The sequence below is a fragment of the Sorghum bicolor genome, chromosome 3, assembly GCF_000003195.3.
Source record: "Sorghum bicolor cultivar BTx623 chromosome 3, Sorghum_bicolor_NCBIv3, whole genome shotgun sequence".
NCBI classification, from domain to species: domain Eukaryota; kingdom Viridiplantae; phylum Streptophyta; class Magnoliopsida; order Poales; family Poaceae; genus Sorghum; species Sorghum bicolor.
Window position 1 is genome coordinate 68,236,751 of NC_012872.2, and position 13,292 is coordinate 68,250,042.

The window sequence follows — 13,292 nt, forward strand, 5'->3', positions numbered from 1 at the left end:
TAAGCACTCGAGTCGCAACAAAAGCAGCAGCGTTACAGTACTAAAGCTCCAGTGTCAGTACACACAAACCACACAGTGACACAGTACAGTAGGATCACACTCGAGCGACACCAGCGTATCATTGCACTCCCGGCCGGTGTTGGCGCCACACGCACACATCATTAGTAGCACGTAGTACGTACGTGGACTACATTACAACGGCATGGTGTTACAGTAGTTGAAGATTACAAAGCAGGAGCAGTATCAGCAGCTAAATAATAATCTTGCATAGCCTTCTCTGCGCTCACCTTAATTAAGCTCAAGACCTTGGCACTAATTCATGCAACTATGCAAGATGCAGCTCGCCGGCCGGGACCTCGGTTAATAGCGTCTCGGTCTCGCGCGAGCTGCGTGCTTCGTTAAAGGTAGAAATAAATTTTTTTTGGGGGTGGTAGTAGTAGCAGCCAGTAGGACAAGAGACAAAGACTAGCTAGCTAGTGGTTAATACAGTATGCAAGCTTTGCGTACGTGCATGGCGTGGCGCCGGCGGCCGTGTTGGACGGCGAGCAGCACAGTTCTGCCTGCCTAGAACTGGCAGGGAGACGGCGGGCAGAAGAGGCCGTTGCGGGTCCAGAGGTCGGCGAAGGCGTGGAGGATGAGCGGGTGGTGGCGCGGCGAGTTGAGGGAGAGGAACTGGTGGAGGAGGTCGTTGAGGTCGTCCCACGCGTAGATCTCCTTCTCCACCACCATCTGCACCATGGACTCGCGGAAGTCCTCGTACGGCTCCGCCGAGTCCACCGCCACCGCCACGCTCTCGCGCGCCACACGCCGCCCGTACTCCTCCTCCTCCTCCTCCTCCTCCTCCACGCCGTGGCGCGCGGGCGGTGCTGCACGCCTGCTGCGGCGCCGGCGGTGCTGCTGCTGCCTCCGCCGCCGCCTCGCCTCCTGCTGCTCCTGCTGCAGCGGCGCCACCGCCACGGCCACCGGCTCCTCGTACAGCGAGTTGGTGGCGACGAACGAGGCGGGGCCCCACGAGGAGGAGTCGGTGGAAGTGGCCGTCGTGCCGCTGCGACCGCCCGCGGTGGTGGCCGTGAACGCCGTGGTGGTGGAGGTGGAGGAGGCGTTGGGGGACTTGGGCTTGCCCCCGCCACGGAACAGGGACGACGACGAGGAGAAGACGTAGGAGAGCAGCTTGGGGCGGCGGCAGTTGCAGCCGATGTCCACCACCGGCGGCTGCCGCAGCGTGAAGCTGCTGCCCCTCCCCCTCCTGGACGACCTGCTGCCCGTGCCCGACATGGTTGGCCGGATGCAGCTTGCTGCGCGCGTGGAGTACGTGCTTGGGCGCGCGCGCACACACACGCAGAAACGCTAGCTAGCCGAGACTACCACGAGCTCGGGTACAGTGAGCTGTGTGTTGCGTTCTCGGAGCTTGGAGCGGGGAGGAGGATGAGCTTGGTGGCGTGGCGTGGTGCTATATATTAATGGAGCGCCATGTGACACCGTGGGGTAACGATGGCCTTGTTTAGTTACCAAAATTTTTCAAGATTCCCCGTCACATCGAATTTTGCGGCATATGCATGGTGTATTAAATATATATAAAAATAAAAACTAATTGCACAGTTCATCTGTAAATTACGAGACGAATCTTTTAAGCCTAGTTACTCTATGATTGGACAATATTTGTCAAATAAAAACGAAAGTGCTACAGTGTCCAAGCGCAAAAAGTTTTGCAAACTGAACAAGTCCTGAATGGCAGTCGGGTGAGATTGAGACTTGAGAGAGAGCTGAGAAGAGGAGGAGAGCGGGAGCATGTGAAGGGGATAATTAGAGCGGCAAGTGTGCACGCAGCAATGCTGGTAAAACGAGCGTACAAGGAGAGAGAGGGAGCAGTGCAGAGATGATACTGGTACCTCTACATGTGTCTGTATGCGTGTATGTGATGATGTGTGCAACACGTCCAGATTGGGCCCTGGAGGATCATGTCAGAGGGGGAGCAGCAGATGTAAGCATATGCATATATGGCTGGTGTGACTGGACAGTGGTTAAAATCTTTCGCAGTAAATTCTTTGCGGGCAGGAGCCTGTGGGAAAGAGGATGGTTGGCGAGCAGTACTTCCGATGAAAACGGTACAGATATTTTCCGACCGTATTCGAGACCAAATTTATTTAGACGGGTTTAGATCTGTCCGTATTCGAGTTCGAATATTCAACATCCGATACCGTATCCGTATCCGAATACTAAAATCGTATATTTGTGATGTCGACATCCAATCATATCTTATCCGATATGGTTGATATTATCCGTATTCGAATCCGAATCCGACCAGAAATATGAAAACAAATATGATATCAGTGATATCCGTCCGTATCCGATCCGTTTTCATCCCTACTCCCACCAGTAAACATTTTTTTTTCTCGAGGGAACTCTGCTGTTGGAGTTGACTAACTGGTCATGTGAGGACAAGCGGTCCAGCTTCCATCTTCTCTGTTGAGGTGACTTGCTACTTGCTAATTGCATGTTGCTAGATGCAGTGTTAATGCGTAGTATTATACTAGACATTAGGCAGTAAATTTCATATAGGTTTCTATATATGAATTAAAGACTGGCTCCGAGAAGTGGTCCATGATGATTATAGTAACATACTGTAGGTACACTAATCTAGTGATATGTTATTATGCTATTAGGCCAGTCTCAATGCATAGTTTCATGACACAGTTACCAAGACTATAAACTAGGTAACCGAGCCACAAGAGTTTCATGGGGATGAAACTCCTCTCTCATCTGTGAAATATCTTCATTTAATGATCCTGCCAAGTCAGCAATTTTTACTTATGTGGCACCCTATTTAATGTGTATGACACTCTCATGAAACATACATTGACACTGGCCTTATTAGTTTTTGTTTTCTCGCACCACCAGACAAAACCAAGCTGAGAGTACGTACTCCACATTCTACTAGCAGATAGATTTTCATAGATATGCGGTACCATCAGAAAATATACCACAGCAAAGACCCACGTACCGTTCAGGAACATAGACGAATGAACACAAGGAAACAAACTGCGCCCAAAATCTCCGGCCGATACCACACTACTGTTGCAGTAGTAAGCACATTTCCGGGCAGATGAGCCACGCGTTTGATCCGCAGGCTGTACCAAATGCAGGACGATAGTGCACCTGCAGTCACGGCCCCTCATCATGGAGCCATGCATTGCGGCCTGTAGCCTGTAGCTTTCTGCATCATCTCTCTCGTCCGCTCGCTCTCACGTTCCACTGACCTGCTCGCGAGCGTATCTTCAGAGAAAGCTGAAACAGTAGTGCTCGAGTGCCATTGCCATCCATCAAGTACTCCGGCAGGGGAACCGAAACGAACCTGTATGTTTCATGCATGCATGCATGTATCGATCGACGTCGGCGTCGGCAGGTTAATTAGGGCACGGCATGCATGTAAATGAGAGAAAGGAGGATCTGCGACACGATCTACGACATTGATGAAGTGCACATCTCACGCGTGTGCACTTCGAGGGAAATTATGTGCCTTCGAACCGCACGCTCTAGCTAGCATGCCTCGCCTTGCCTGCCTCTGGCTGCCTACCCCGGCTAGGCTAGCAGCCGCATGCAATTGCGGCATCGCATTGCCTGAAAAACGTACAGTATGCCGTGTGCTGCGTCTGCTGGTGCTGCTCACATTGAGGTCACCTTTTTTGCTTCTTTCCATGGCTCCCCTGGCCTGATGAAGGCTGAAGAAGCCATGAAAGCCTGAAAGCGATTTTTGGATACGGCTCGGCTCGTGAGTCTCACCAGCACAGCATGCAGCAGATCCGTCTTGGGCTGTCCACACTCATGCGCTTTCACTGTGCAGCTCTGCTGGTTCCCTTTCATAGTTTCTTGCATTGTGAGGTTTGGTCACTGCAAAAAAATGTGTTTACACACGCGTACCAATAAGCTAATCATGCTCACATGCACTGAGATTCGGCCACGGCCGCGCTTCTGTTGAAGAATCGCTAATCATTCCCAGATCCAGAAGAATTTGCATGCCAGCTACAAGCCCCGGTTATTTTTAATCCAAAGCAGCGCGCTGATAGTACTAGCAGTATCATAACATGACAACAGCTACAGGATTAGCACTGATACTATAACCCAGTTGCGCCATTTCAGAGAAGTCAAAGAGGATCTTCCCAAGGCTCTAGTCAGACTGTCAAATGCGCATGCTTGGGAAGGTTCACAGAAGGGAACATAGAATAGAAGGCTCGATCCATTTGCCAGTGCATCGTACGGCGCCAAACACCGATGGATCGATCTGTGTACAGGTCGAGCAAGTGGTTGTTTTATGGCGGTGTCGGTTGCGGAGCTCGATGCACTGCGTCGTCGTCGTTGCTCTTCATCAAGGCCGGCCGCGGCCGGGGAGCACGCCGGGTTCAGCCCATGCATCCATGCGAATCCGGCTCTGTCCTGCGCTCCCCCGGTCCTCCATCAGGTTTTAAGACCGGTCTAATCCGATCCCAATGCGCTGCCTGCAGCAGGCGGCCAGCGCAGAGAGTTCAATTACTCCCTGCCGCTGCCACCCACGATTTTAAAAACCAATCCTGTGGTTGATTTGATTACTCATGCATTAGTTAATCCAAGCAGTATGCCCGGTACTACTCCGAGTGATTAATCTTTTCAGGCTCAAATACTGAATGCAGCTAGGAGTCTCTGTGTGCCAACCTAGAGTGAGCTCTCGGCCGCGCAATAGACAGTGCATTCAAGCTACTATCATGCAGTACCATTACTTTTTTGTGGGCTAGCTCTATTCAAGTGGATTTGTAATAGAAATATGTTTCCAATCCAGGAGGACACTCACAATGCAGACTCTATCATAGAGTCTAAAGTTATTTATTAACTCGAACAATGTGGACTTGTAGTCTAAATAAGACTTGGAGTCTTATTTTTTCTACCTCTTTCTTCAATAAATATGCTGTCACATCAGCAAAATATCATAAATAATATGTAATTAAGTGTCTTGGACTCTGTGATAGAGTTTGCATTGTGAGTGCCCTGAGCAAGTCAAATCAACGGTAGATCACAATTAAGGCTGCAGTAATTAACCAATTACTATGCTCCTGGATAAATTGGATCTCCTCCAAATTGATATATTCTGGAGGCAGCTGAATCTACAACATTGGTATCTTGTTCATTAGAATTTTCCACATGGTTAGCATCATCTGGCACTTTACTTTTCAACCATCTATCCATAAACTTACTTGCGACACATTCTTAAAAATCTTAATTAAATGTTCAGATGCTCCTATGCAAAACAATGAAAAAATTAACTATAAACCAATTAGATATCCTTGGACCATAAAAATTGTCACGATTTTTTAATGTTTGTTCAGTTTCTTGAAGAGTAAAATACACTGGCGGCCTTTTAACTTGTCGCTCTGTGCCACTTTGGTCGATGAACCTGCAAACACGAAAAAGAGGCCCCTAAACTTGTCAGCATGGGCCAAAGTGGCACATGCTGACAAGTTTAGATGCCTCTTTTTCGTGTTTGCAAGTTCATAGACCAAAGTGACACAAAGCGACAAGTTAAAGGGCCGCCAGTGTATTTTACTCTTTCTTGAATGTCTCTCCACTTCTCCTTTAGCCCATGGCCATCACCCAATCTGCAAAAGAAAAACGCCAAGACCCCAATTCCAAACCCTGACTGGTTAACACTACAATTTAATTTAGCAGAGGAGAGGTAGTCAAGAGATTCAATTAGAATCACAACCTCAATCGCTGAGATTGGTAACACTACAATTTAATTTAGCAGATAAATGAATTTACACCCAAAAAAAATCGTGAAGAAATCAACTTGCGTACTATTGCGTGCAGTGGCCAGCAAGAATATGGGCGAGGATACCTAACGAGATGATATTGTTGACTCCACCGACGGCGACTCCGGCGAGGAGGCAAACGATTCCGATGGCCGGGGGGAGCTGGGCGGAGGGCGGCTGACATTTCCTCGCTGAAAGCAGGAAGAGAGTAAAGGAATAGCCACGCCTCTCCCGTCCGCTCCTGGTTGTTGGTTGGCCCAGCATCAAATGTGAGTACGTCTGAGCCTGTTGGGCCATATGTTACATGCCGTTATACATATATGGGCTTGCAGCTCAGGCCGGGTGGTGCACGTAACTGAACTCTAGGCGAGTAAAAAAATATAATGTTCCTAGATATCGTTTTTTAAGTGGTCAATACTACATAGTATGTCTCTAAAATTCTTTTGAAAATATAAAAATATAAAAAACACATTTTTTAACACAAGTCGTATGATTTTTCATGCCAACCGTATGCGTTCTCCAGGATTTGAAACAGTGACCTAAGGCTCGTTACACGTGTGTTGTTGGCAATAGGAGAAACTTCCCTTAATAATACTTCTAGTTTGGGAACAACACCACTTTACCAACCATGCTTGAAAAGAATTTCAAGAGCTGTTTATAATATCAAATCATGTCTAAAATTAGACTCTACATATGACCTGCTTTTAAAAATAGACATTTTTTAAAGCGGTGGATAACACATTGTCACTGAAAATAGAGGCATTTCCTCAATGTAGCGGTTGGTGTTACCTAAAAATTGTTTTTGGCAAACTTCTCCCTCCATTTCAAATTATAAGTTGTCGTTTTATTGTATCGAGTCTCTAGAATCATATTTCACAACTATTCCCACTTATAATATATTGTTTGTGACAACAAAAAAATAATCGATAGAGAATATTTCCAAATATAGATCTAATGTAATTATTTTTGTAGCATAAACTTTTCATATGATCAGGGTAAATGTTAGTCAAAAATTACAATGATATACAAGACGGAGGGAGCAATAAGAAGAAGAAACGTATCCTATCCGAAAAGCACCCGCGGATGTCTATATCAACGAGTTGCCGATAAAAATCCTAGAAGGAGAAGGAATGTGCAATACTCGACAAACGGCACCAGTAAAAGTAAGCTGGTTACCAGGGACAGCGCCACTGGGCAGGGCACTATCACCGTTTCGGTCGCCTGAGATGCAAATAAACTGGCGTTTTCGCGCGGTCGCTTGCAGCTTTGGAGTGTGGTGACCGGCGAAGACATTTCCTCGTCCAGGCGTTCTGAATACTCGCCAGTCGTCATCGTCACCGCGGCTCGTAGTCGCAGCAGTACATTGCTCGCATGCCGCCGCGGTCTCCGCTTGCGTTGCGTCGAACAGTCGCGTGCGCGCGAGCGAGATGGGAGACACCGGCTTCGCTCTCCTCGTCGCGTTAACGGCCGCCCTGGCCGCGCTGTTCCTGGTCCTGCTCGGCGCCGTCATCCTCCGGCACTACTGCTGGCGGCGCCGCGACGACGTGTCGACGCCCACGCGCCGCGGCTTCGTCCTTTTCGACGTCTGCTTCGCCGACGACATCAGGCAGCGGCGCGCCGCGAGGCCGCCGCCGCCGCCGTCGTCCATGGAGAGGAGCCGGGGAAGGCGGTCAGCGCGGGGGGCGGGGGAGGGCCGGGACCACGCGCCCGGCGGCGGCGAGGCCGCGGCGGCGGACGACGACCAGGTGGAGCCCGACGAGTTCGAGATCGCGCGGTGGAAGAAGATCTTCGGGGGCCCCAACAGGTCCCTGTCCACGATAGATGAAGGGACGGAGAAAGGCGGCACGACGCCGATCACGACCCCCGCGTTCTGCACGCCGCCGGGGTCGCCTGACCGACGGGATGACGCCCGGGTCCTCGACATGGAGGCCATCGCGGTGCAACTTCGTCAGGCTTAACACTGGGTACTTAATTTCTCTCTGTGTTATTGTTGGTTAATTACGGTTACGAGTGTGTGTGCGACACATGAGCAGAGCAGTAGTGATAGCTAGCTAGTTGAGATCATATACTGCAAAAGAAGAGTATCATTCTTATACAAGATCACGTAGATAGTATTAGTAAAATATTTTTGGAGGTGAATGGAACTGTTTAGTACTGCTTGACAGTGTGCTAAGTAGCAAATAAATTACTCCAAGCACCTGAACGCCATGCCTGTATACTGACCACCGAATGCAACTATTTTCACTCACCTAAAGATCGGCCGCTACCGATCGGTGGTCCGTGCTCGGCATTCAGGAATCACAGGAAGCAGTTCATTACTGCAACGACCTGTCGTCCGTCCTCCCTCTTTACGCTAGAGTAGTCGCTAACATGTGGGGCTCTCCCTCTGGCGTAGTCATTGACGGACACGGACCCCGTCACACCCCTCAGGCCTCAGCGACGACCGTCACAGAGGCACCTGGTTCCTGCTCATTGCTCAGCATTCAGCAACCCCCAACTTTGAACGCGGACCCGGGTCGGGGTCGGGGATCGATCAACAGCGACACCCTCGCCTGCAGATCTGCCACGTCGTCCCTCGCTAGCTAGCTCGCTGCTAGATGGCAGCGGTGCCGTTACGTTGCTGGATTGGCGCTCGGTTCGCTGTGCTTGCTTGTCTCGTGCCAAAATCTCCATCGTTGCCTACTGCAGTCTCCATTAAGGCATTAGTACAGTCTCTATTAACTGTACTTAAAAACTTTAACAGCACGACTCCAAGCGAGGGATTCGTATCGTGGTCGTGGGTTTCACTTTCGGCATCATATACTCGCAATGCTTTCATAAGATTAAAGTTATTTACTACTTCCAATAATATGGACTTAGAGTCAAATAAGGTCTGGAGTCTTATTTTTTCTACTTTTTTTTTTCAATAAATATGTTATCACATCAGTAAAATATTATAAATAATATATAATTAATTATCTTAAACTTTATAATAGAGTCTTGTATTGCGCCCATCCAATGAACCATTCCATTCTCATCAAGTGGTGATGTGTCGACTGGGATCTTCTTGGAAGGGACTCCACCACCATCTAGTCAAACTGTACCGTTTATTTTAGGAGTAGTATTTTCCAAGTGTGCAATATGTTCACGTGAAAAAGAAACGCTCCAATATGTTTTTTATCGAGTAAATTTACTGTTCGTTCGATCGTACTTGACTTTAGAAGTACTCAATCTATCTCAAATTATAAAATATTTAACCTTTTTCACATCAAATTTGACTATCTGTATTATTCAAAAATTTATGTGTAATATAACTTCTTTTGTTATGGTTTGATTTATTAATAAAAGTTCTTCAACAATAACTTAATTTAATCATATTTGCATAAAATTTTCAAATAAAACGAATGATCAAATTTATGGTAAAAAAATCAAACGTCTTATATTTTAAGATAAAAGGAATATGATGTTACATGCATCCGCTGTGGTTGGTTTAAGAGAGAGAGAGACAAAAATAAAAATAATTATACAATTTCATCCTCGACGTTAATTATGATGTTACAAGTATCCTCGTAGGTACATCGTGCAAGTTGACCAGAAGTCAGAATATTTAGTGCGACAGCCATCCAACGTTGACAAGTGAAAGCAGTAGGAAAGCACGTGTACATGTCTACGCCCGTCTACGGCTACCAATTACTAGGCCTTGTTTATTCCCACTTAAAATTTTTTTATTCATCACATCAAATCTTTAATACATTATAGGATATTAAATATAAATATAAATATAAATTAATTATATAATTTGTTTGTAAATTATAACAAGGTCTTTTAAACCTAATTAGTCTATAATATAATTAAACACTAATTATCAGTAACCAAATCTAAAAAACTTTTTGAATAGTCAATCGTCGTTTTGCTTCCGCGAAAGAAGGGAACACCAGATGCTTCCGGGAAGCAACTTCATTTGTAAGGACACTCACAATGCAGACTCTATCATAGAGTCTAAAGTTATTTATTACCTCGAACAATGTGGACTTGGAGTCTAAATAAGACTTGGAGTCTTATTTTTTCTACCTATTTCTTCAATAAATATGCTGTCACATCAGCAAAATACCATAAATAATATGTAATTAAGTGTCTTGGACTCTGTGATAGAGTCTTGCATTGTGAGTGCCCTAACCGATCAGCTCCAGGTGATCAACAACGCCGAAGCAGATACGTGGATCGAGGCAGGCGCGTCCGGACTCAAAGCGCTGGCGCAGGGGGTAGGGCACTATGGCCAGAGTGCCAGAGGCATCTCTTAAGAATTTTTCATATTTTGTTTTTCAAAATATAGTATTTATCAACTCCTAAATTAGTATAAGAAAAAAAAGAAATCATCTGTAAGAATTTACTACATTTCTATCCTAAAATTTATTTTCTCGGCACTTTTTTCTACTACTCAGTCTTATGTTTTGTATCACGAACCTTGAATCAGATCTCTCTTTTTTTGCATTTTTCTCACATAGAACTCTGTCTTTCTTTCTGCTTATCAGATAGCTCGGGAAACTCCAGATACGCGCTCCTAGGCCGCGTGCATATATACACGCTCGGGATAAGTTTTTGCTGAGGTTGGAAAAGATGGAGAGAGGATATGTCAAACTATTAAAGAGATTTTTCTTATTTTACTAAAAAAATAAAGATGAGAAAGTCAGATGACAAACTGTTGGCACAATGTAGCACTGACAAACACTAACGAACTTGTATCATAAACTCTATTTCTTCTAATACATGTGTATTCGAGAAAAAAAATTATCCTTTTGCTAAAACTGGTGCGCCAGATTTTATGGGTTAATGAAGCCACCGACGCTGTGCAACGGACACGGCACGTAAACAACGAAAATTTGCGTGTTTTTTTTACAAAATAAATAAAAAATGCCAAATCTAAGGATTAATCAAGCCTGGTTTAGATTCATGGAGATATATTTAGTAGTTAGCTGCTAATAATCGTCTCCTTGATCCAAACAGGTCTATTGTTAGCTAGGTACATAACTAATAACTAGTATTTCACTACTTGAACCAAACTTGCTAATATTAGTTGTGACATATTAGCTAGATGACTATTAATTAGCAGATATTGGATCCCAACGGATAGGTAGTTAGTCTTAGATAAAAGAAAAATCAAGCAGAAAATGACAGTACGCGAACGTAAACATTTCGATCAATTCATCCGCGTAACATCAAACTTATTGCTCGCATCTTCCGCGCTCATCTGTCACGAGAAGTCGTCGACATGGCACTGCGTCGGCGTGAACCCCAGCGCCACCGCCGTGGCGTTGCTCGGGTCTGGGACCCTGATGTAGCAGTCCACGTCCGGCCTGTACTCGACGCTGTTGACGATGATCACCTTCAGCCGCACCCTCGTGTGTAGCTTGACGTTGATGCCGAAGAACCCCTCCTCCTTCTCCCTGCCGAACAACGCTGCCTCGCCGGTTGCGAAGGCGGCCTGTCCATGGAAGCTCGGCCGTACCTCCATCGTGCTCTTCCGGTCCTGCTGCATCCGCGGGAAGTCGACGTACCCGAACCGCTGGCCGCCGTAGAACGCCACGGCGTCCAGGCGCCTGTACAGCACGGCCTGCTTCCGGTTCGGGTTGCGGATGCTGACGCCCACGGTGAGGTTGTAGCGCAGCAGCTGGGTTCCGGTGCCGTTGGCGTCGGTGGCGAGGTCGAAGCGGGTGAGCTGCGCGGAGTCGACGTATGCCTTGAGGTTGCTGGGCTGGTAGACGAGCCAGAGCACCAGCGCCACGACGCCGAGCGCGATGAGCACGAGCGTCAGCACGCGGAAGGCGTGGCAGAAGAGCGCGTACGAGTCACGGCGGCGCCCCGGCGGGCGGACGCCGGCACTGGTTGTCGCCGGTGGTGCTGGAGGGATGGGTGGCCCGTAGTAGGGTTGGTCGAGGTGGTCGATCTTGTGCTCGTGGCTGGCCATGGCCCTTCTCTGCAACTTCTGATCCACGAACAGGTGTTCCCGATGAGATTATCAGCAGATTCGGCAGATATCACGTTCACAGCACAGGCCGTACGTTGTGGTGGTTTCTGAGGAACTCACGTTCACGGGATATTACGGCCGTTGTAATGTATGGGCAAGTGGCGCAGGCGTCCTTGACTCACAGGAATGTTGACCAGTTCAAGGATCAGAATGCGACTGGAACTTGGAAAAGGCAGGCAGGCAAGCAACGAACGCGGAGGTGAATTATGGCGTCTGCCCGCTGAAAAGCAAAGCCCGAGAAGAATTGGCATTTTATGAGTGGGCGTAACTGTCTGCAATTTTTTTTTTCCGGGGGTGTACCACAGGTTGTTTGGTTGCTTTGGTTGCTGGCCCTCATGCGCCATGCCACACATAGCAGCCACAGCACGGTGTGGCGGTGGTGGCCGAAAACCCTGCCACACTCGCCACGGCCTTGCCACAATTAATATGCACTACACGACGAACAAATGACAAAAAAAAATATGTGTGACTGCCACTGCTAAAAATCAAACCATACAACTACTTTTGCTCTGTGGCTCGCTAAAGCTTAGGCAGACGAAGTGTGGCCGCAAACCTAACAGACCCCAAATCTTGAACAAGTGCGGTGGAGAACTAGAAAAAGGGGCTACGAAAGTATGAAACTATGAATCCTTGCATAAACTTTTAAGGTTTTAAACATGAGTCGAAAACTGAACCACATTTTGGTCTTTAAAAACAGTTATTTTTTTAACAATGCTTCATTTAGGGTGTGTTTGTTCATGAGACGAGAGGATGGCCTGATGATGATGAGAGACCATTCCATCCCTAATTTCCATGTTATGTTTAGTAGATGAGGAGGGATGGATTGGCTCTCTCACGGGATAATATTTCATTTAGTTGTTGGATGAATCATCTCAAGTGTTGCTTCTCATAAAAAAACATGCATTCATTGAATTTCATTTCATCAATAACGTAGTCCTTGCTTAAATTAACCGTTTGCCTTTAATATTGATCTTAGTGTCGTGCCTAGGCCGAGACATCGGCACAACGGCACTATCAGACACGGCACGACAGTGGCACAGTGCCACTGTGCCGCATAGTGCCGTGCTCCGCCGTGCTAGGACCGCACGGCCCGTTTGGCCAACTATATGTGTCGCCCGTGCGGGTGGGCGATGTGAGGGCCACGCCACTACTAGTGGACCTCCTCTAAGATGGTTCTTTAACTGTTTGTTAGAGCAAGTATTATAATACAGCCAGCAGCTGGCTGTAAGATTTCTTTACAGCCTTTTTGCAGTCCACTCATATAATGGTTAGCTCATCACTATTAATACATGGCCCACTTATCTGTCTCACAGATTTTCTTGGTTTTTGTGTCTGAGCCGGCTGTAAGCTTGCAGCCCGCTTTTACTCTCTCTCCTCTTCTCTCTCCTCCACCTCAGCATTTAGCTGGCTTACAGCCTGCTATAATACTTGCTCTTACGAGATCTCCAAGCGTGGTATCGGCAACCACTATGGCTGGGATCCGTGAGCAGGGAATCGAAGATCGTTTTGGT

The 13,292-nt window shown here is 47.2% G+C and overlaps 3 protein-coding genes across 5 annotated transcripts; 1 reads left to right on the plus strand and 2 right to left on the minus strand.

Annotated features, from left to right (window-relative positions):
• Nucleotides 1–1,542, minus strand: LOC8062368 (transcription repressor OFP8). Its single transcript, XM_002458766.2, has one exon. The coding sequence runs from the start codon at nucleotides 1,273–1,275 to the stop codon at nucleotides 565–567; it is 711 nt and encodes a 236-aa protein (XP_002458811.1). The 5' UTR covers nucleotides 1,276–1,542; the 3' UTR covers nucleotides 1–564.
• LOC8058956 lies at nucleotides 6,975–10,545 on the plus strand. Of its 3 annotated transcripts, XR_002450842.1 has the most exons (3): nucleotides 6,975–7,741; nucleotides 9,947–10,018; nucleotides 10,289–10,545. XR_002450842.1 is itself a non-coding variant. In XM_002456638.2 (2 exons), the coding sequence occupies exon 1, from the start codon at nucleotides 7,205–7,207 to the stop codon at nucleotides 7,733–7,735; it is 531 nt and encodes a 176-aa protein (XP_002456683.1). In that variant the 5' UTR covers nucleotides 6,975–7,204; the 3' UTR covers nucleotides 7,736–7,741; nucleotides 10,289–10,545. The 3 variants fall into 3 exon arrangements, 2 of the variants coding, with proteins under 2 accessions (XP_002456683.1, XP_021311189.1); XM_002456638.2 differs by lacking the exon at nucleotides 9,947–10,018; XM_021455514.1 differs by lacking the exon at nucleotides 10,289–10,545 and having other exon boundaries at nucleotides 9,947–10,188.
• On the minus strand, nucleotides 10,623–11,757 carry LOC8062369 (NDR1/HIN1-like protein 10; the record flags this gene model as incomplete). Its single annotated transcript, XM_002458767.2, has 1 exon — nucleotides 10,623–11,757. A coding segment is annotated over one exon (750 nt), but the record flags the coding sequence as incomplete, so codon positions are not given.

Coding starts and splice junctions, on each gene's coding strand:
- LOC8062368 (XM_002458766.2), bottom strand. CDS start 1,275: ATGTCGGGCACGGGCAGCAGGTCGTCCAGGAGGGGGAGGGGCAGCAGC.
- LOC8058956 (XM_002456638.2), top strand. CDS start 7,205: ATGGGAGACACCGGCTTCGCTCTCCTCGTCGCGTTAACGGCCGCCCTG.